General features: G+C 36.7%; 2 protein-coding genes across 3 annotated transcripts in view; one reads left to right on the forward strand and one right to left on the reverse strand.

Moving 5' to 3' along the window:
* Positions 1-13,775, forward strand: part of LOC110456361 — a 25,066-nt gene extending 11,291 nt beyond the window's left edge. The window contains exons 7-18 of one of the 2 annotated variants that reach the window (XM_021507046.1): positions 1,068-1,175; positions 1,445-1,526; positions 3,489-3,662; positions 4,071-4,173; positions 4,619-4,821; positions 5,707-5,818; positions 6,255-6,390; positions 6,575-6,717; positions 7,107-7,373; positions 7,664-8,557; positions 10,015-10,194; positions 11,878-13,775. In XM_021507046.1, coding sequence (XP_021362721.1) covers positions 1,068-1,175; positions 1,445-1,526; positions 3,489-3,662; positions 4,071-4,173; positions 4,619-4,821; positions 5,707-5,818; positions 6,255-6,390; positions 6,575-6,717; positions 7,107-7,373; positions 7,664-8,557; positions 10,015-10,194; positions 11,878-12,551 — 3,076 coding nt within the window. In that variant the 3' untranslated portion in view covers positions 12,552-13,775. The remainder of the gene's footprint in view (positions 1-1,067; positions 1,176-1,444; positions 1,527-3,488; positions 3,663-4,070; positions 4,174-4,618; positions 4,822-5,706; positions 5,819-6,254; positions 6,391-6,574; positions 6,718-7,106; positions 7,374-7,663; positions 8,558-10,014; positions 10,195-11,877) is intronic. The other variant, XM_021507047.1, reaches the window with a different exon arrangement.
* Positions 13,776-18,515: 4,740 nt separating this feature from the next.
* LOC110456354 (translocon-associated protein subunit beta-like) lies at positions 18,516-22,363 on the reverse strand. Its single transcript, XM_021507036.1, has 6 exons — positions 22,297-22,363; positions 21,618-21,775; positions 20,312-20,410; positions 19,493-19,604; positions 19,115-19,192; positions 18,516-18,682 (listed from the first exon to the last, which is right to left on the reverse strand). Exons 1-6 carry the CDS (start codon positions 22,309-22,311, stop codon positions 18,572-18,574), a joined length of 573 nt encoding a protein of 190 aa, XP_021362711.1. The 5' UTR covers positions 22,312-22,363; the 3' UTR covers positions 18,516-18,571.
* Between the last annotated feature and the right edge of the window lie 1,258 nt (positions 22,364-23,621).

Genomic DNA, 23,621 nt, shown 5'->3' on the forward strand with positions numbered 1-23,621 from the left:
CAGAGAAGTATCATCTGCATACTGAGAGAAGATGTTAGGGTCTTAAGGTGCTTTACCAAAATTGTGAATTTCATGACCCTTGGGTATCACGTTTCCCCCTTGGGCGGGGGTAAACTTTACTATAGTTTATATAGGGAAATCACATTTTGGACCAACATTTGTTTAATTTCCATTGGAAGTTATTCAATTTGGGTTAGCATTATCAGTATTGGATAGCAGTTTGATGGTATATGCACATATCAGCCCTGACTGACCCCCCGGGGCTGATGGGTGGGGCCAAAAAGGGTTGAATTGACTGAAATTTCAAAAATCTTCTTCTCAAAGACCCAGATATGGTAGAATCAAACACTCTTCATAGATGGAAGGGTCTTAAGGTTTATGACCCTAGGGTCTCACGTTTACCCCCTGGGGAGGGGGGGGGGGCAAAATTTATTATGGTTTATAATGGCAAATGATACTTTGAATATTACATGTTAATAACTTGATTGGAATTATAACCTTGAGTTGACAGTTGAAAATTTTGAGCCAGCCCTACCCCCAAGGGCTGTAGGGTGGGGCCCAAAGGAGTCAGTGTGCTAAAATTTCTACATTTTCCTTGTTTAGAATCAGAGGTGCTAGTTTCAAATACTTTTTAGTCTTAAATCTGTATGCTAGATATTGAATAAGGTGGTTTTATTGTTTTTTGTCACTTTGAATAATATTTCTGTACATGTTAAAAACAAAATCAACTCTCTGTATAAATATATCAGGTGACCGTTAAGGCCCATGGGCCTCTTGTTTAAACAAAGAATTTACTGGTTCATATACAAATCAAAGATTTGATCTTGAAAATAGTAACATTTGTATATTTTGACCATCTCAACAATACTTAAAGATGTAGAAAACTTCTTCAGTCTGTGTTTGGTTACATTTGATACTTGCCTGACTACCTGAGATTGGATGAGCTACCACACAGATTTTACCATTGTTTTACATGGCATTTAGGCTTCAGTTAATAAGCCTTAGGTAAAGATTCAGTGACTACTTGTTCTAGTATTTCTGTAATAGAGCCTTGTGTTGTGTTACAGTGAGTTGGTGAAGGACTATCGGAAATTGTCCAAAGAGTTAAGAGAAGGGGAACACAAGGAACGGGTCGTGAAACAGCGAGCTGCAGAGGCTGCTGTGGTACGAGGCAGGTGAGTTTTATTAGTGTTGTTACCAGGTACTTTCAAATAACTATGAACAAAAATTGAAAAATATCAATTAAGTTTTAATGAAAAAACATTCAAATTTTGAATCGCCTATGAAATTTTTAAAAAGCAGTTATTTGTAAGCAGATATTTTGATACAATAATTCATTGTTGATTGTGCTTTCTAATCAAAGTATATACTTATTGTTCTGTCTCATTAAAATAATTGGAACACAAAGCCAGAATTTGTAGAGATCTGACATGTTACATTTCAGCCCTGTGAGGAGGAGGAGATCAGACTGTTATGACTCTGAGTTAGACCCGCAGTCCACCAAACGCACTCAGAGAATACAGCAGGTAGGTTTACAGCAGATTCCTTGGTGTTTGATGTGGGGATTTCTCATAAATCTATTTTTAAACCGCCCTTGGCGAGAGCCGAGCGGCTTATTAATTCTGTCCAGAGAACGAAATGACGGACCCACTTCCGTTCGTGGTGCGTGCGCATAATTCAGTATTGCATGCTTCAGCTATATAGTTTCGTTATCGTAAATAGAAAGTAGAATCTCTTGACACTCACCTGTGGGTTACATAAAGTCTTCTGATACTCTTCTCCAAATAATAATCCATACTTTAAATAATTGCTGAAAACAAAATCTTTATCTCCGGTGCATTCTACGAGTGTTGTGGTGGTGAAATTCGTGCACTAGGTTTTAGCAACTCGGATTGCGGTCTGGCCCTGGGGAGTGTTACGCGTGTGAAACACATATGATTCGAGAAAGCACATGTGAAGACTGTCAAGCATTAGCGCTGTCTGTGGAAGGAAGAAGTAAATATATAAACTTATAAACCGTATGAGTGATGAAGTATAACCTCTATTTTGATATTTGAAACGGGAACATATATATGCCATATCGTGCTTAGGTTGATAACGGTAGACTAATGGCTCCGAAACGAGATGATATGTGAATGTGTATGCTTATCAAACATTTTTGTAACACAGCATGCTATTTCTGGTGTATTTATTTATGAAAGTGTAACAATTTAAGAACATGACACAACTGCCGCTGCTGTTTGACAAGAATTCGCGCCGTGTCAAAATAGTATCCAATTGGGTGTAAGGGAAATAACTCTTACGTTGGTAAAGTCGCATTGGGAAATATAATTCAAATATATTCCAAGAACATTTGTGAGATTTTGTATATTCAATGACGGTAAATATAGTCGCTACAAATATTAATAATTTTCACTAATATGAATAAAAAATAAATAAAAATAAAAGGAGTACAATGTCTCTTTTCTCCATGCATGTTTTCCCACTACTGTTAATTATCCTTCATTTCACAAGCAAAAAATGCACCTATTCTTTATTATCCATTCACCGATTGCCTGATTTTCAATTAGCAGAATACAGAACACATATCTGAGGTATTATAGTAGATATTGATGCTCAACGTGTTACTGAAGCAATTGAATTTGAAGTGGTGAGCGGCTGTAATGTCACACTGACATAATACTAGTTTATTTAAAGATTTATGGTCTTATATACTTGTCTAACTGATGAAAGGTGTTATTGGTTGCATTTTGACATTATTGACATGCGCATATGGCATTTTTTTTAACCTTAGGCCAAAACAAATTGTTACTTGGTTCTCAGGCCCGTGCGCATTTCCTTTTAGGGCACCGCATTGCCGATTTTTTCGTGAAAGTAATAAGAAACAAAAATGAGAATGCGCCAGCCTCTGTCTTTAAAAAAATCCGGAAAATTGGTCCCGAGTTGTTTTTACTCGTTAGTCACCCAAGTCCCGAAAACGTTTGAATAAAGATAAGGATTGAGATACAGGCAAGCGTAAAAATGATTATGACGTATTAGTCTTGTGTACAAATGGCGCTCATTTCGGTACAAATAAGGAATGGGGGGGTTCGTCATTCTCGTCTGGAACATCGTGGGGGGATTTTCGGAGGCTTGCTCTATGACGGGTCTCTACACAACTATAAAAAGACAAGTAATGCCCACAATGAACGTTTTACAAACAACACATTAAAAAAAGAATCGCCCTCGTCTTGTTTTTGCCATGTAAAATGGAGAGAGAAAAATACCGCCCTGACGCATCTCTTTTGAATAAAATTGGCCCGAGAACCAAGTTATTAACTTTATTTGACCGTTGTTGAAAAGTGATATACAGTTAATCAATTTCAGTATAGAGTGATCATGTAATCTAGATTTATGTCCATGTTGCGTTTATAAGGCTCTTTAGGATAAAAAATGAACTTGTTTTAAACTTCCTGTTTTTATATACAATAAATACAATTGTCTTCCAGGTACGAGATATGTGGAAGCAAGTGAATGATTTCTGTGATCGTGAGGCTGCTGAAAGACAGGTTATAGAATCCATCGTGGACCGTACCATGAGTCAGCACAAAATAGATGCTGCCGACATCAACATTAAGATACCTGACCTCCTCCTCCGAGAGTGTGAGCAGGAAATCCGGAGGGTAAGTCAATACAAAAAACATTGAGCCTTAACCATTCCAGTTAGCTCACACGGAGATCTGACAGGTCACAGAAAACCTGGGAGTCATTCAAACTTTTCTGGTTTATTTTATGCCCTGCCACGAATGTTTCTTGGAGTAAAAAAGGGTTCTTGTGAATGATTCATATATGTTTCATAACCTTCTTTTAACATTGTCATAATACTATTACCTTGGTAAGTAACAGATGGGTTTAAAACATAAATTGTTATCTTTCCTCCTACAAGTGCAAACTTCAGTAATTAAGTATCATCATAAAAGCGTATTCCAAATTTTAGAGTATTAAAAGTCTTTGTGTATTTTCACTGATTACTAAAAGCAACTATAGAAATACTTGTTGCTAGAGATTAATCAAGTTGGCAACTGTTACAGCGACATGTAGACAACACCTTTCATGGAGGCAAGCTGAACCTTGTTAGTCTGCTACAACTTTGGAACCTTTGTCTCCATCTGTACATTGAAAGATTACACCAAGGTAAGACTAGAATATTACAAGATTTGTTTTGTATAGAGAAGGATTACACCAAAGTATGACTTAACAATAAAACCAGTGTACTGTTACTGGATAAATCATGTACAAAGAAAGACTACTTCACAGTATGAAAAATATATCTGATAAGACTGATGCTGGATATATCATACAAACAAAGAAGGGTTATACATGTACCAGACTCTTTACAATTTCAGCACACACTTTTCCAAGCAATGATAAAACTGATAAAATAAGTTGTTCGATTTAAGCGTTTGTTTTGAGAATTGTGGAAAGCATTTTTAGTTTATTTTTTATCATATGCAAAATGTTTAGGTGTCTCAAGTATATGTTGGTAAAGATAACACATTGTCTTGTTATGTTTGTCAAATTCAGATTCCCTTAATACATCAAGTATGTATCTTACCCTGTGTGATATGTGTGTTTGCAGTAGGTGTACCCGACTTTACAAAGGACCTAGGATCTGTCACCAAACAGGTCCACAGTAACCATGCCTACCTGACCAACACCCGGACTCTTAAAAAGGAACTGACCAACAACCTGCCCAAACTGAAAGAATCTGTGGAGCAACTCCGGGAAAGTCTGGATAGTCACACTGTCCAAAACAGTACTCCACGCAGCACAAGGTCTACAGTAGGTGGATTAGAATCAACCCCAATGAGTTAATTCTTGATCAAATTTCTCTTACTTTTGATATGCCAGGATGTTTTCAGTGTGCATCGGTACGTTCACAATGTTTTGTACTATCTTAATTCTGTACCTTTTGGCTGCATCTTGATCATACTTTGCAGCACGTTGCCCAAAGGATGTGTCACAACTTTGAGCCATGTTAATATCTTTGACCCATCGAGATCATGTTGCATGGACATCTCAAATAAGTTTCAGAGGGCTGTCTTATATTTCAGAGTCAAAGTTTGTTATCAAACTTATTAAAACATTGTTGCAATTGATGCCAAGTGGCCAGTTTGTGTATGGTCAATGTGCCATGGTCAGAGGTCAGTTATAAACATCACATTGATATCTTCTTAATGTTCTGCTGTGACAACATTATGAAGCAGTATCTTTGAGATTGACCCAAGTATCCATTAATGCAGGTGAAGTGTCACAGTCTTTATTAAAGAGATCAAAGTCTACATTTCGTTAGAACAATATGGATGTCAATAAGACAAGTCCGTTGATAACAACATAGGCAAATTATCTTTTCTGTGGTTTATTCATGGGACCTCTTTTGGTGGGTGTAAAGATCCCTTTGAGATCTCTTGTTATTTATTTAAATCATTCTTTTGTGTTGCAAATACATTTATATCATTTTTCATAATTTGAACAACCTAATAATGACTACCTTTAACCCTTTCACCACTGTGGACTACAATGGACTCATCCAGATAAAGCTATGGTAGAGTCTACTAAAGTTACCTAGGGGTGAAAGGGTTAAGTTGTTGATATCTTGGCTATTCTTATTATTTTTTTAAATCAAATATCTTTGATATTTTATACATTTGGGTTTTATTTTAACAGTCACTGGGCCTCGGACTGTTGGAGCCGTCACCCTCGTTGTCCTTTACCCCGGGACAGACTGGGTCTGGAGACATGCATGTGCAATCTGCTTTACGCCGGACACCCCAAAATGGTTTGTCCTTTTGTGTCTTATTAAATACTATGAAAAATCAGGTGATGTTTTAACATATACAATGTACAAATGTTTGCTGGTTCACAACTTATGATGAAACTTAAATATCAATGAAATGAAATAATATTTTTCATCTTTAGCCAAATTGCATTTAGATTCCCATCAAGTTTGCATAGATTCTGAATACATTTTGTTGTTAGAAATACCTTGTTGAGAGCAGATATAGTGAGCAATTTGTATAACTGGTCATATTTTGAACTAAGTGACACAATTTTGTTGCCACACAATCCATATAACGGCAATGAGAATACAGACTTTAAAAGATTGGTGCCATCCAACACTTGCTGAACAACATTTATAGTTACAATTATAGATACAATTTCTTGTGAAAATTATAGCTCCTTTTACTATGTGTATACTGGTCTTTTTGCTGCAGAAACTACCCCTGAAGCTGCCAATAAGTTGGCTGAAGGTGTCTTAAAGACTGTGCGTAGAGGGCAGGGAAAGCTGTTCCAAGGCACGCCTGAGTATGCCCCTCAACTCAACATCAGTTCCTCAGATGCTAAAAAGAAGTATGTAATTGAATACTGACTGTTTCTAATAAATGTATCATTTGAATTTAGAAAAAGCATGGAACACATCCAAGCTGTTGTAAATGCTATCTTTGATGGACATATGGTTATGTAAATTACAACATGTTTGAGTGACATTTTAAAAACAATAGCCTACAGGTTTTGCTGATGATTTTTTTTGTAGGGCTCCAGTTACCAAGGTACCCAGAAAGGTCAATAAGTTGCAGAATAAGAAGGCCAAGACAAGGAACCCTGCTGAACAGCTACAGTCTACCCCCACTAATAGTCACAGTAAATCCTACACAGCTGCCCTTCCAACACGCACAGGTATAGCAACATAATATGTTGTTTCATTGTATGAGCCCTGCTCTGTTTAATACTTAAAATAGAAAAAGAAACAAAAATTGTGAAAAGCCAACTCGGGTTCTAGTAGCCCTTTGCTTTCAATTATTACATGTATGTTAATCATATTTATTTGCGGGGTTGAAGTCAAATTAATCTTTGGTTTACTAAAATCAAATCCTAAAAATTTAAGAAAATGCTAGAGTTTATATCTTTTCTAAATTATAGATAAGTTTGGATAGTCTGATTGCTTTCAAACTTCAGTACATATTGAATAAAAATACTGTCAAGGCTGACATCTGTGTGACTTTCTTTTCTATTGTTTTTCTAATTTCTGTATAACCACTTCAGAAACTGTTTCACATGTCTGTTAGCAGGTGGTGAGAACTTGAACTCCTCTTACCGAAGTGCTACATCTTCCTCTCGGGAGCAGTCCCTCAGCAGTGGAGACCGCACTCTGACTGGGATCACTAGCTGTACTGGGGGCAGCCCTACCATTGATAATACTTCCCCCAAACACCCCTCCCCCAGGACACCACCCACCCAGGTTCAGAGGTCAGCAGCTATAGAAGATCTTTCCCCAAGTGATGTCATTGTAAACAGGATGATGTCTACCAACTTTCAAGATCAGTTGGACGAGGGTAAGATATATTCTACTAACATGCTTCATTATTGCCTCAATCATAAAACTTAATAGCAATTTAACAGATTATTTTGTTCCAACACTTTGCCAGAAGTCTTTGAATTACCAGCAAGATGATGATGTTAAAAAAAATCAGTCTTTTTATTCTTTGAAAAATCACATTGTTTGTTTTTGTTTTGTTAATTTAGGACATTGTTGATAAAAAAAAAATTAAAGTTCATTTGATAGCTAATCTCTGTTATATACCAATTTAGTTCCAATTATAATTAACATGTATCTTTTTTCCAGAAGACTTTATGGGTATCATTAAGACAGGAGAGTTTGAGGGTATGCCACCATCAGGAGTAGAACAGTCCCCACAATCTATGTTATATCAAACTCCCAGGGAAGCAAACCTTTCGCATGAGTCCGTACTGTCCGAGTTACACAACTCGGAGACAGTCCAACTATCGGGTTCAAATGATTCTTCACGGTCATATGGCTCCCAGCAATCAAAATCACACAACTCTTCAACGTTATATGACTCAAGGTCGAACAACTCTCTAAAATCACTGACTGCACATCATTCAAGGTCATTTCATGAGTCTCCAAGGTCACAGGCATCACATCATTCACTGTTGGAAAGCTTAACTGGAAAAGGTTCCTTACATCATTCGTTAAGTTCAGCGAGATCACAGGACTCTAACAACTCGCCAAGGTCAGAAGGGTCACACCATTCCCATCAGTCTTTCACACGGGAAAGTGTCCACTCCATCAGCTCCAACCTGTCTCGCCCTTCAGGTTTACTGGAAGGAAGTGACCAGTCACCTAATGTTAGTCTTCACTCTGGCCACTCCGGCCACTCTGGGAGACTAAACACCTCTAAATTACGATCTTTGACTGGTGATCATCTAGATAAATCTGTTGAGCTGGATAGTTCAAGACACACCCTTCAAAACCTTCACGATTCTTCGTTTGAGCTGGAGCAGCCTGAGTTTCTACCATCAGACAGGAGTGACAAAGGGTCTGTGCAATCTGGACTACCTGTACCTCAGTATTATTCTGACCACTCACTTCCCATCAGTAATGGACATGGATCCCCCTACAGACTAGACCTGGGGTCTCCACAGGCAGATGATCTGAATCAGTCCGACGATTCCTGTCCGACATCTGCTAGGGCTTTAGTGAAATCACTCATGGAAGGTCAGTAATGTCAAACTTCTGTATTACATAACTTACGTTTGCAATATTGGTCTCTATATGGTCTTAACCCTTTCAATCCTAGGTAACTTTAGTAGACTCGACCCTTCATTGATCTGGATGAGTCCATTATGGTCTACAGTGGTGAAAGGGTTAAGATAATTTATTAAGGTATTTTTCTGCTTCTCATGAACACAAATATGATAACTGATATTTACAGCTGCTCACTGATCAATGTTACCTCAAAGGTACTCCAACAATGTTAGAGGTTTTACACGGCGAAAAACTTTTGACAGGCGCCGCGTAACCTCTAACTGCCCATAGCTGATTTTCCCGATGCTGACGATCACATTTTCAAAGTTCGGATTAAGAAAGTGTATATCGTGTTTACATACATTTAAATGGTCAAAAGGGTCCAAGAAATATTCCTTTCCATAAATCCATGATTATATGAGAAAAAATGCATGTCAAAGACATAAATAATGAGCTTTTCCTCATTCGAAGCGAAGCAGACAGCATTTGCCATGATTTTTCCGGTAAATGCAAAAATGGATTACATGTAATGTTTCACAAGCGGAATACAAACAAACTCCGTATCATTTCGTTCCGTTTGAAATCCCCCCTGCTATTTTGTATTAATCCAGAAGCCATGTTTTAAATGTAGGTCAGAGATGTGCTACAACGACATGGACATGTATTTTGAGTGTTCTATTCCGTAATATACTATATATTTGTGTCTGTGACATACATATGAGATCTATATTATATAAACCGTGAGTAGACATCGTTGTCATGAACTGTTAACCACTTAAGTGAGTTTTTCAAGCCGATTTTGTTCCGCCCGGATTTCGGGCGGAAACTGCATCAAAGAATTAGTGCTTCGGAAATGAGAGGTCGCAGTCAGCAAAATCATATCTGATTGAAAAAAGGCCGACCAGCGGCCTCTCATGTTATGGGAGTACCTCAAAGGATGCTATTTTTCAACATTTGAGACCATATCGGCTAGATTATAAGGTTGTTGTCAGTTTATTAGTGCCCCATTTCAAGATATAAATCTTATATTCATCTCTTTAATTATGCATTTGTCTGCAAACCATTTGCATTCAAACTCACATGTGTGTTGAAGAATTGCTAAGAGTGTGAGCTCTATGTTTTTGATTTGTTTCTCAATTTACTTTGACCACCAGGGATTTTAGTGATATCTACCTGACTGCATTCACACTCATGCAGAACCTTACTGATCTGTTTATATACTGGTCCTTTCAATTTCTGTATAACTTCAGTTGATAGGATAATTGAGGAAAATAAAAAAACACATAAATGAAAAGATCAGATTTGAATTGATGGAAGGCTATAAATTCAGATTTTACAGATAAAGATTATGTTATTATTCACAAGAGTTAAATGTAATTAAGTGCAAATTTCCCTTGATGTTGGTTGCTGTATGTGTTTTACAACAGTGTGTGACTTATTACCGGAGGCTGACCAGCCGGAGCCGGAGCCAGAGCCTGTGATGATGGCCAGTCCGCTGTCTAAGGAGGTCAGGGACATGTGGAAGGAGGCAATGCAAGATAAAGAAACACCACGGTCAAAATCAGGAAAAAAGATCAACCTCTCCTTCACAAGGGACACTGATACAGGTAAAATTCTGGTCAGGACAACAGACCAACCTCTCCCTCTCAAGGGACACTGATACAGGTAAAATCCTGGTCAGGACAACAGACCAACCTCTCCCTCACAAGGGAGACTGATACAGGTAAAATACTGGTCAGGACAACAGACCAACCTCTCCCTCACAAGGGACACTGATACAGGTAAGATTCTGGTCAGGAAAACAGACCAACCCCTCCTTCACAAGGGACACTGATACAGGTAAAATACTGGTCAGGACAACAGACCAACTTCTCCCTCACAAGGGACACTGATCAGGTAAGTTTCTGGTCGGGAAAACAGACCAACCTCTCCCTCACAAGGAACACTGATACAGGTAAGATTCTGGTCAGGATAACAGACCAACCTCTCCCTCACAAGGGACACTGATCAGGTAAAATTCTGGTCGGGAAAACAGACCAACCTCTCCCTCACAAGGGACACTGATACAGGTAAGATTCTGGTCAGGACAATAGACCAACCTCTCCCTCACAAGGGACACTGATCAGGTAAGATTCTGGTCGGGAAAACAGACCAACCTCTCCCTCACAAGGGACACTGATCAGGTAAAATTCTGGTCAGGACAACATACCAACCTCTCCTTCACAAGGGAGACTGATACAGGTAAGATTCTGGTCAGGACAACATACCAACCTCTCCCTCACAAGGGACACTGATACAGGTAAAATACTGGTCAGGACAACAGACCAACTTCTCCCTCACAAGGGAGACTGATACAGGTAAAATACTGGTCAGAAAACAGACCAACCTCTCCCTCACAAGGGACACTGATACAGGTAAGATTCTGGTCAGGAAAACAGACCAACCTCTCCCTCACAAGCGAGACTGATACAGGTAAAATACTGGTCAGGAAAACAGACCAACCTCTCCCTCATAAGGGACACTGAAACAGGTAAGATACTGGTCAGGAAAACAGACTAACCTCTCCCTCACAAAGGACACTGATACAGGTAAAATAATGGTCGGGAAAACAGACCAACCTCGCCCTCACAAGGGACACTGATACAGGAAAAATACTGGTCGGGAAAACAGACCAACATCTCCCTCACAAGGGACACTGCTACAGGTAAAATACTGGTCAGCAAAACAGACCAACCTCTCCCTCATAAGGGACACTGAAACAGGTAATATACTGGTCAGGAAAACAGACCAACCTCTCCCTCACAAGGGACACTGATACAGGTAAAATACTGGTCGGGAAAACAGACCAACCTCTCCCTCACAAGGGACACTGAAACAGGTAAGATACTGGTCAGGAAAACAGACCAACCTCTCCCTCACAAGGGACACTGAAACAGGTAAGATACTGGTCAGGAAAACAGACCAACCTCTCCCTCACAAGGGACACTGATACAGGTAAAATACTGGTCAGGACAACAGACCAACCTCTCCTTCACAAGGGACACTGATACAGGTAAGATTAAGGTCAGGACAACAGACCAGGCACAGAGGTAGTCACTAAAGAAGCCTAGCTGCACTCTAGTAAATGGGAGCATCCTGTGCTAATACTAGTTCTAGGCTGAAAAAGTACATAAATTGTATAATGGAATAATCTTGCAATGTTCAGTAGGTACACATTTTGTTTCCAACAAACAACCATTTGATGCTCTTTGTTTAAGTAACATGTTGATGTTAGTTTTATGTCTTTACAGGAACTAGGATTGACTTGGGAGGTGGAGGAGATGGGGCCTACCCTATGTTTAACAGTCTAGAAGGGATGGATGGGGAACAACTTGAGGACATCCAACTCCCAAACATGTCCATGGATGACATCACAGATGGAGTGCAAGACCTGTTTGACAACCAAGGGAGATCACCCAAGCTTGACCTCATCCCTGGAATTACAAGTCTGGACAGTGTACAAACTGGCAGTTTGGGTGACAAAGTACATGCCAAGCCCAGTTTTCCACGCACTGACACCACAGGAGAGGACAGTGATATCCTGATATCTCTCACCCCTCACAGACCAGTGGCAGATAACTCACTCCACCTACAGACCAGTCCCTGGCTAGCTCAGGTAAACTCACCTTCCACTAGACAGTGGTCTTTTGGTATTGATGATAATACAAGTGTGGAGGATGATATTCTGTCACTTGAAGGACAAGAAATAGAATTAGTGGATGATTTAGACGATTCCTTTGTTCCACTTAAAGGAGGGTTCCAACTAGAAGGAGGAACTCCATCAAAATCTCCAGCTGTGTCAAAGACTTCTGTGCACCCTTCATTCAGCATGCCAATCAGTGGGGGTTCACTGGACAGTGAAAATCTTACTGCCTGGCTTCAAAAACTGAAACAAACTAAAGCTAGCATTCTAGGAGATTCCTAATAGACATTATTTGTGTTTGTGTTGTAACAATATTTGACAGTGAAACTTTTCTTACCTTACACCCTGTGTGATTCAACCAGTTGTGTGGATTAGACAGAATGTTTGAATACACAGGTTTTATACAACAGTTTTTAATTAGAAATTGATATGATAGGATATCAGAATACTTTGGGGTCAGAAAAGACAATATGTTGCATTTTAGTGTTGCAGTTGCATTACGATATGAAAGCATTATTGAAATGTTTGTGTCAGTATAGATACAAATCATCAAGCATTACGTCACCAACGGGCTGACATTTTTAATCAATCAATTGTCCCTGTGCAATTGGCAACAAATGAATTCACAAATTTCCATTTTTTATTGGAAAGAGAACAATTGAGATGGCCTCTTTTGTAATGTTTGCCTTTCATTATTTCATTTACTAAAGATGTGGAATGTTTCTAAGAAAAGTTAATAAGCTTGTATTTTGGGGATGTAATGTTTGTGTACAGTAAAAGCATTTAAATACCCTGCTATACAAGACACATTGCTCAAATAATTCATCATAACGCACGTAGCCAGTAATTCAGCTGCTCCCCTGTTGTCTGTTGTCAAGGTATTATGGTTCAGGCTTGTGCTACTCTGACCCATCTCTCGTCTTCACAGTGTGGCTTGCCCCTAATTGTTTGGTTTCTCCAAGAGTTAATTAAAAATTATATTATGCTTGTACAAGTCCATATTTGTTTAGGGTAATCATGAAATACTTACGTAGATGTAACAAAATCATAATTGTAAAATTGTAGTACGTGTGTAATAACTGTCATAGCATATACTATACAAAGACAACAATCTTTTAAAAAGACTGACTCTGCTCAATTTGTTTTGTGCAATTCTAAAACTGAAACTGGCTTGTCCGATTTCAACGCAGTTAAAACAAACGGCTCAAACTGCTCAGTCGTGACTGCAGACTGGAAATAGAAAGAATTTCTCTTTTAATAGAAATACTTTGTAACTATTAGTCAGACCCCTTTAGCAAATTTTGTAACCAGCTAACATGAAACAAGAAAGACATTTGCTTTATTTGATATTACTGGCCAGTAAACTAAAAATGTATTTTCCTTTTAACATTTCAATATTTTGATTAATTTTGTTATCTGATTTATACATTAGATTGTTTTTAGCTCATCTGGCCCAAAGGGCCATGTGAGCTTATGCCGTACTGCGGCGTCCGCCAACTTTTTCTTTTAAACAACTTCTTCTGAAGAACTGGAGGACCTAGGGTCATGATATTTGGCCAGTAATGTTCAAAAATTCAAACAGCAATATCCTAAGAACCATTTGGACTAGAGTCATGATACTTAGTAATGTTATGAAGACCAGCAGTGCAAATCTTTTTTTCTTAATTACAGTAATGAGGTTTAAGGTCAACTTAAAGTGCTATTTGGGGGTCAAAAGTCAACATTGGTTAAAAGCTTTAACAATCTTCTTCTCAAGTTTCATAAGGCCCAGGGTCATGATATTTGGCCAGTAGGTACATGGGATGGAGTGCTATAAAGTTTCCTCATTAAAATGATCTTGACCTAGTTTCAAGGTCACAGGTCTCAACTATGTTAAAAACTTCAAACAACAATATCCTAAGAACCATTTGGACTAGAGTCATGACACTTGAGTATGTTATGAAGACCAGCAGTGCGAATATTTTTCTTATTCACAGTAATGAGGTTTAAGGTCAACTTAAAGTGCTAGTTGGGGGTCAAAAGTCAACATTGGTTAAAAGCTTTAACAATCTTCTTCTCAAGTTCCATAAGGCCCAGGGTCATAATATTTGGCCAGTAGGTACCAGGCATAGAGTGCTATAAAGTTTCCACTTTAAAATGACCTTGACCTACTTTCAAGGTAACAGGAGTCAAAAATGTAAAATAAAACTTCAAACAATGATATCCTAAGAAGCATTTAGTCTAGAGTCATGATACTTGGGTATGTTATTTAGAACAGCAGTGCAAATCTTTTTCTTTGTTACAGTAATGAGGTCAAATGTCAACTTTAAGTGCTAGCTGGAGTCAAAGGTCAATGTGGGTTAAAAGTTTTAAAATTACAATTTCAAATTTCAAACAACAATATCTTGAGAAGCGTTTAAGAGATGTTAAAATGTCTTGTGTTATAGTTACCAAATTTGGTCTGAAGTAACCTATATGTCAGTTTCATGTAACAAAAGAAACAGGTGAGCGATACAGGCCCTCTGGGCCTCTTGTTAAGTATGATACAATGCTATTCATGAAAAAAATGAAAACATGAAGGCACAATTCCTTGACTAAGTGTCATAAACATGGGCGTTTTGACAATAGTGATGTGACAATCTAAAATTATATGATGGAGTGACTGCATGTTAATTTCTAATGCTTCCTCTGTATAAGATACCCAGACTATCTTAGATGACACTCAAAGTATGTTTACATGTTTATACCTGTCTGGGCATGTTCATTATATGCATAGATTTTAAATGTGATATATCTGAATCATGACTTGGCCCATCCAGGCCTGATCTGTCCAGTTCCTACATTACAGTTGTTGCTTTTACAGCGAGTAAATTCTGAAATTGTCACCAGTGGAAAGACTGTCTAGTAATACTAATTTATTAAACTGTTGCACAAAGTCATAGAAAATTTACAAGTAACCGAAGTAAATGCATTCTTAATGTTGCCTGTAAACTTCTTAACCTAACCAAAGGGATCTGCTTCACATTTCTTTACTTATTTATGATTTTATTTATAATTAGAATTGATGGTCAAATGTTCCTACCTAGGACGTTTTCATTTATCATGTTCTAGATGGTTGAAACAGTATGGTTCATTAATTAATGAAATAGGAATTAACTCGGTGATCCGAAGTAGCTTTTTAACGATTTCTTGACATAGACTTTCAAGGCCTGCATTAACATTTAACATGTCTGTCAGAACTCATCTGTTTTATGTATTTTGCTTACATTTAGTTTGACCTCTGACTTAGAAATCATCGTTATGACATTTGATAACATTAACACTTTCCTTTATATGAGAGGAATCATCAAGGTCTCTTATATTTTTACATATTCAAAATTCGATTGGATACATATGACTTACTATACATGGATAAATACTTTTAACTTTTATGAGTACTTTTTCAGTTTTTGTATTCATGTTTGATCTGATCTTTGAACACCAGTACCCATAGATCTCCATTCAGAAGTGTATTTTTTCCCTGTAAGGACTTTAATAACAGACCTAGAATTGTCCATTTTTTCTATGCCCATCAAAGACAAATGTTTAAAATCGCCAGACCAAAATTTGCTTTTTTCCAGGCTCTAATTGGTAGCATTTAAATTAGCACTTCAAAGTCACGAGTCTCAACTAACTCTATCAGAAAAGCAAAAATTTGTGTGGTCCATATTTCACATTATAGTTATTTCACCACAAACTGAATACAGTGGGAAAAAACTAGATAAATCAATAAAATACAGTTAATGAATTGCTTTTTTTTTAAATTATAGACTGAAATGCATTTTAAATTATTCCTTGTTATTTTATTTACCCTCGTGTATAATTATATTGTTCATGTTAAATATTTCTTATAAGTTAATTATTACCTATAGATAAAGAAAGGAGTGATACATGTATAACATAACCAAGGTCTGCAATATCGTACAAAATGCACATCGGTTGAAATCACCAATGCCGGCAATGGAAACAATTTTAACGCTCATGAAATTATCTCAACTACAACAAGAAATTGTGTAGCTATATTAATGTATTTTCAAAAAAATAGAAAAGAATGGAAGGACGGAACATGTTTTAATCATTGTACACCAGTGCCACTATAAAGTGGTAGTTAGTCATGGAAAATCTACATAGAAATTAAATATTGAAAAATTTATTAAGTGTTGGTTCTTTATATGCCTCTACATGTAACTTTCAGTGTTACCAATGTCTATACATCACTTGTGCTGAAAATTCTGTTTACTGCAGATAATGAAACTTCACACATCTACATCACCAAAAGACAGTTAGATGTACTAGTTTCAGGTGCTGTCATCTACTATTTTCTGGTGCTTTCTTCAAAAGTCAAGATCAATATCAAAGCTCAAATGTCTACTTTCCTGTTAACTGTATTTCCTCATGAATGCAGATATACCACAGGTAACAAAGATTGTCGCTTGCTTATTACTCCACAAGAGCTAGTTTCAAAATTCATACATTCATGAAATTGGATATTTATCTGTAACCTTTCCTCTAACTCAAGTATACCACAACTGTCTTTTTGACAATGCACAAACCTATATTAATCCCATGTATCTCCAAATCATTACAACATACGTACATTTCATATTAACTTGTGAGTTTTAAGCATGTAATTTGATCAACAAAAATACAATTTTAACCCATTGAACCCCAATTCAGATGCTCACCATTTTAGCTAACTAATTCAAATATCTGGGGAGCTTACATCGTGGTGTGATGGGAATAAAGGTCGATCATCAACAGGGATTAAAATCTCATATGAATAAGGACATATCACCTTGGGTAGATTAGTGGGACCGAGATAATCTTTATTGTTCCACTGAGCGAATCTTATTGGACTTCATGTCAATCATCATATCACGATTTACCTTGAAAAAGTACATGTGTATTTTTAGCCCCCCATCATCTGATGGTGGGCTATTCAAATCACCCTGCGTCCGTGGTCCGTCCGTCGCAATAAGTACCAGAGGGATCTTTCTCAAATTTTATATGTAGGTTCCCCTTGGTCCTTATCTGTAGGGCAACATTTGAGACTGATCGGATGATCAGATAAACAACATGGACGACAGGCAGTCATCTTGGATTTTGATGGTGAAAGTTTGTTATCGCCATTTCCCGGGAAGTACCAGAGGGATCTTTCACAAATATTATATTTAGGCTTCCCTTGGTCCTTAGCTGTGCAGGGCAACTTTTAAGACTGATCGGATAAACAACATGGCCGATAGACAGCCATCTTGGATTTTGATAGTGAAAGTTTGTTATCACTATTTCTCAGGAAGTACCAGAGAGATCTTTCTCAAATTTTATATGTAGGTTACCCTTGGTCCCTAGCTGTGCAGTGTAACTTTTGAGACTGATCGGATAAACAACATGGCCGACAGGCAGCCATCTTGGATTTTGATATTGCTATTTCTCGGGAAGTACCCCTTGATCCCTTGTTGTGCATGTTATATTTTTTGAGACTGATCATAAAAACAAAAAGACTTGAGGAAGAACTAAACAGATCTTTATCATATTGCAATGATTGATTCTATTTCTTTCACATTAAGTACTGTACTAGTAAATATGTGAAATGACAAACTCACTTTGAAGGTTGGCTTTCATACACATCAGTATTAAGTTTAGATCAAAAGTTACCTAAAGGTGCATTTACTGTTAACATGACTCGATCAAACAGATTAGAGGAAAGAAGAGAAAAGATTGAACTGACAAAGAACTAATGAAGATGGTACAATGGTGGGCGCCAAAATCCCTTTGGGATCTCTTGTTCAGTCTGGTATGAAACACAAAATAGCCACTGTTGCCTCTGGCCAAAACGTTTCTAAAAAATATTCTAAAATGCTTTTACCAAAGCGTAACACTTGTACATTATCTTATTGTCTTGAAAATGATGCGATTCTTTAGGTCAATTCACATTAAAGATGGCCCCAGTGATCAAGACAATTTCACTACTCAAGTGTATTAATGTATTACTTTTATCCCTCCCTATGCAACATCATGTATACTTCTTTTAATGTTTACCAATATACAAAATTTGTGTAGAATGCATAAAAAATGTTGCAGCAAAATATTCAACTTGAGGGGAGAATTGTCTGTTATAATTATATATTTCATCTTTTTACTAAATGTTCTAAATCAAAAAGGTAACAGGTAGGTAAGGCCGTGTCCTTTATGAAAATTGTCATCTTTGTGGGGAAAAAAGAAACAATCTTTTAAAATTTTGTTAAATTTTATTATAAAACAAATGAAAATATGCTGCAAATATTTTAATTTTTCTTCGTCTTGGGCTGATCGTACCGACTTTTACTTCTGTAAAAGAGGAGGAATGGAATGACTAGAGAAGGGAGCGTCATCACGGCAAATACGCACCAGTCCAGCTGAAACATAAAACAATTTTGGTTAATAATTCTGCAGCATGTAGTACAACTATCAATTAGCTCAGAACCTACACATCTCCTAAACTCAACAGGTGCTTTTTGAATGGACCTTTCTACATTTACCCATACATTTTACAAAATCTCTGCCTCTGAAGACATGCACATTGCATATTCATAAATGTTGCTAAGGCATGAGTCTTGAATACTAAAGTCCAAACTGGGATTTGAAGCTAGGGTTCAACACATTCTAAACATATGCTTAATCCACTAGGCTCTCAGGTAATTAGTGTTTGACCAAGTACAAATTCACTACACCAAATTCACTACACCAGTAATGTAAATCATTACAATTAATCAAGAGTATGATATTTTTAGATGTTAGCACAAATATTGACTTATATAGAATGCATATATTCATACAACGAAACTTACAACATGAGGAGAGAAGCGTCTGTCATATTCTTTGCTGTTAACAATACCACCCTCTCCAGGTGCACTGGTATATCCGGACTGTAAATAAAATGGATTTCAAAAATTTAGCTCATCATGATTTTTTCAACATCACTTCATGGTTTAAAGTATAAAACTGGTTAAAAATGATTCCTACTAACATTCTATATACAATGTATCGGTGTGAATTTAATTATTTCTTAATACATGTACCTATATATTTACAAATACAATGTACCAGATAGAATTTTCCTTTCCTGTCTCTACCAATTCTATGTTAACATATCTTTCATTGTGAATTGTTTGCAAAGGAAGCACTGCTTCACCTTTTTTACTGGTATCATGTATCAGAATACCTACCACAGACTCGGTGGCATCCTCCGAGTCCTTGTAGCTGACCTCCCCAGAGGTGAAGTTGAAATAGCCGTACTGAAGAGGCCTAAGGATGACAGAGTGTGTCACATTGGTGCCACTAGGCTCCAGTTAAGGAAAAATTACTGTTTTAAAATTTTCAGTTCAAGTGATGCTATAAGCCAGGTAGAGGAATGTCTAAAATAACATTATGAACTCCTATTGGGTGCAATTTTGGACAAATATGTACAATCCCAGCAATATGTCATTTCCAAGCTGTACGTTTCCAGGACAAAGAAAGGAGTCCATGTGATTTGGCAGTCACATGGTACATTAGAGAGGCATGAATATACCTGATGCAAAGGTAAATCAGAAGCAAGCCAAAATTATTGAATTGAAAGATGGATGAATAAGGATAGATATAGCTAAAATTTCCGTCATTAACAAAAGGGATATCTGTACGCTCTATTTAAATGTTAGATTAGGATCTACACACCGCTGTTTTAGCAAATTATTGCGTTAGCTGTTATAAGCTAAAAAAAAATTCTCAAATATTATGGGCCTTTCCAATTTTGAGCATAATGAATTATAGATAATCCATACCAAAGAGAGGTGTAGAAAAAGGGAAAGAAACAGTAGATGACATCTGAATAGTAACCTCAAACAATTACATTATTAATTCTTGGAACATCCTATAATCTTTTCAGGGCTTTCAATAACCAGAGACCCATGTTCAGATATGCGAAACATTAAAATTAAACTTTATATATTTTTAACTATTTCCATTTATACATATTCAATAAAATTTCAAAAAATGTTAAAGGATACGGAGCAATTCTCTCCCAGCGAACATTGAGGTTTCCTCGGACAACCTCAAAATCAGTCTCGGGGAACCCTTCATCCTTCAGGTTGACATCCAAGGCAGCACTGAAAAAATTACATAGGTTATATATAAGACAACGGCCTCAGGATATATTTGATTGTACTTTTTCTGTGTTCAAAAAGTAAACCAGGGTTAATAAAATCCCCTATGGCAAACTACCAATGTTATATTACATTGTTCACAAATTTGCCCAAGGAAATTGTATGTTATGGATAATTTTGTCACAGGAAAAATATGGATCATCATATTGGAAATTTTGACTTGCCAGTGACTAGTAAGCTGATATATGTTTAATAAAAAGTAGAGGAATGTAAGACACACGTATGATTGTACCTATTACATTTGTAATCCTTGTAATACAGGGCTTCAACACGATCTCATTCTTCATATCTAATAAAATATATTTAAAGGATTTGAATCAAGTATCCTCTAACTTGGCAGTTCTTCTTTGAGATGTTAATGAACTTCAAACAGGTTCGGCACAACAACACATATGGGTAAATTGTAATAATCCTTGGACCTGCATTTGGGTAACAGTTATTGTTTTGAGTAACAAATTTATTACTGAAATGAGGAATAAAACGAAATGAATACACACAAAGTTCATTTCAATACTCGAGTAAAAAAGGGCATTGTTCTTTCAACAAAATCCAATAGATAACACAATGAATTACAATTACAATGTTTAAGTTTTTGTTAAAATGACAAATCAGATCACTGATTTTGTTCTCAAGTGTGTAGTCAATGGGATCATCAAGTGCAAATTAAATGAGGCAGGTGAGCATGAATTTTTTCTGTGAGCTTGGCAACGGAGGCGATACAGTTAAATCTTTTTTCACAAAAACTTAGACAACTGAATTTACATATTTTTGTGAAAAATTATATGCATTACCTTGTTGTATTATTCATTGGATTATGTTGAAACCTTTTTTGTTCATAATGTTTAAAAGAACTATGTTTTTTAATTTCACTTTATTCTTCATTCAAAATGTTACTGTAAACAGTAACTGTAGTTGGTTAGGGCACGCTAGGATATTTTAAAACGAACTGGTAACAGTGTTCGGGGAACATCTTTTCCTTTACAGCCGTTTCGGCTGTATACTTATGCAGCATTATTTCCCATATGCGCTGTTGTGCCTAACCTGTTTAAGTTTATTTCCTCAATGTTCTTTGACAAAAACTAATTTTATCATTACACTTTTTAATCAAAATATGTAGAAATCTCCTTTTCTGCAATGTATATTTGCTTACCTTCCACCAGTATTATAAATGCTGTATTGTACTGTGAGATCCCTGCCTTCAACCAAATACTGATTCAATATGTTCTTAGATGCCAACAGTCTCGCATTGTCACCATTACAACTCAAGACCATACACAAAGCAGCAAGCGCTGCCAACCAAATCTTCATCTGAAACACGAGAGAAAAACGTATTTATTTTGTTTGAAAATAGTTCAGTTTTGTCATTAAATGTTACAGCATTATAACCTATCTAACTTTGCAAGTAAAACATATTCGTTCAACTTCAAAATTCATTCATGAATGCGGCCCTATATGTCCATTGGTGTAAAGCATGTTCAGCATACTGCAACATAATTTTTCAAGTTGATTATGTGTTTTCTTTTCAATACTCAATATGCTTCATACATTTACACCAAGTGAAAGTTTTACGCCATTTGCCTACCCGGATTTTGTCTATAATTCCAAATGTTTGGTCCATGGACATGATACAAGTCCATAGGTTTAGCCACGTATGCAAACCTGTTGAATGCTATTGATATTCTCAATAAAGTGTATATTACGAATTTTACGGGATCAAAGACAGAATTCTTTTTGATAAATGATGTCATAAAGTAACTCTACTCGAGTAATGATAATATTAAACAAGCTAATCGATAAGGAATGGACAAGAAATTGTCTACAAAACGTACCTTGCTAGCCGGCATCAACCCAATACGGAAAAGGAAGCTCGAAGTCCGATTCGGCGCAGTTGTTCTGAAACGTGTCGCGGAAAATTAATCTTACGCATTTTATTCTTTGAAAAGAGCGAAACGCACTTAATTAAAAATGGTCGGTCAAACTGTGCTATATGTAAAACAATCACTACTAAATTGATTTTAAAAACAGATTAAATTATTCCATTATTTCATTTTACAACCGTTAGAAATTCAAAGGTGTTTTTTTTCAATTTTATAATGCGAGATGCATGCAAAGCACATCCAAGAAATAAAATGGACCGAACTGCAAATAGTTACAAATAAACAATGAAATGCTATTGCTCGAACTTATCTAATTGCAGAAAGCCTAACCGTTATATGTTCCATTATTGAATGGTTTCCTATTGATGACAGGCATAAAGACTTTTGTATTTTTGTGACATTAAGCAGACCCTACTTATACAAGAGACAGAAATGATAATAGAAGTAATCATAACTACAGACGACAGAAAGTTAAAATTACCGTAACTAAAATTTGCGAAATAGAACAGGGTTCAATAACTGAACGTCCCCACTATTTGCCCTCACTTTACTGTCGAGGATCCAATATCAGTTGTGTGTTTGTCCAAAAACTAAAACAAACTACTCCCTCGCTATTTTCCGGAGTTGCACACTAACTCCCTCGGCAATGTCCGTAGTTGATGGCAATAACCAGGTGACAGGTGGACGGCATTTCTAGAGATCTTAAATATCCGAAAGGGAGCAATATACTATCTTCGAAAATTCTTATCAATTTGATTAACATTTAAAATAATACAATGGAATAAAAATATCATTAAGAAACAATATTTTGTGTTGAAAGTAGAGTACGTGACACAAGCTACCCAGAATCATTCAATACACGCTACACCTCAACCGTATACAGACAGGTGGATAGCTGTCTCGTTGGAGTTATTTTGAAAAGAATCACGCACACAAACAAATAATTCTGCCCATCACTCTCCGTCTGTGTTTAAATAGTGTTCCAATCATACGAAAGATTTTCAGAATATGAAAGGTAAGAGAGGCTAGTATGTTACTACTGAGTAAATGAAAGTTCACAATCGCAAAATTAAAATCATCCCGTTAATTAGTTTGGTAGCAGGTGGCCATAATTGTCGTAAGATTGGTAAACGATAAGATATGTAGCTCAGCTGAAGCAGAGAAGTCAGTGATATCCTATATGGCATGTATAGTAAATAGTCATCAAACTTCATATTGCATGTACCGTAAATCACTTATATTTCGCGTATACTTTATTTCAGGAGCTGGCACCTCAT

Source organism: Mizuhopecten yessoensis, unplaced genomic scaffold, assembly GCF_002113885.1.
Source record: "Mizuhopecten yessoensis strain PY_sf001 unplaced genomic scaffold, ASM211388v2 scaffold8713, whole genome shotgun sequence".
Lineage (NCBI taxonomy): Eukaryota > Metazoa > Mollusca > Bivalvia > Pectinida > Pectinidae > Mizuhopecten > Mizuhopecten yessoensis.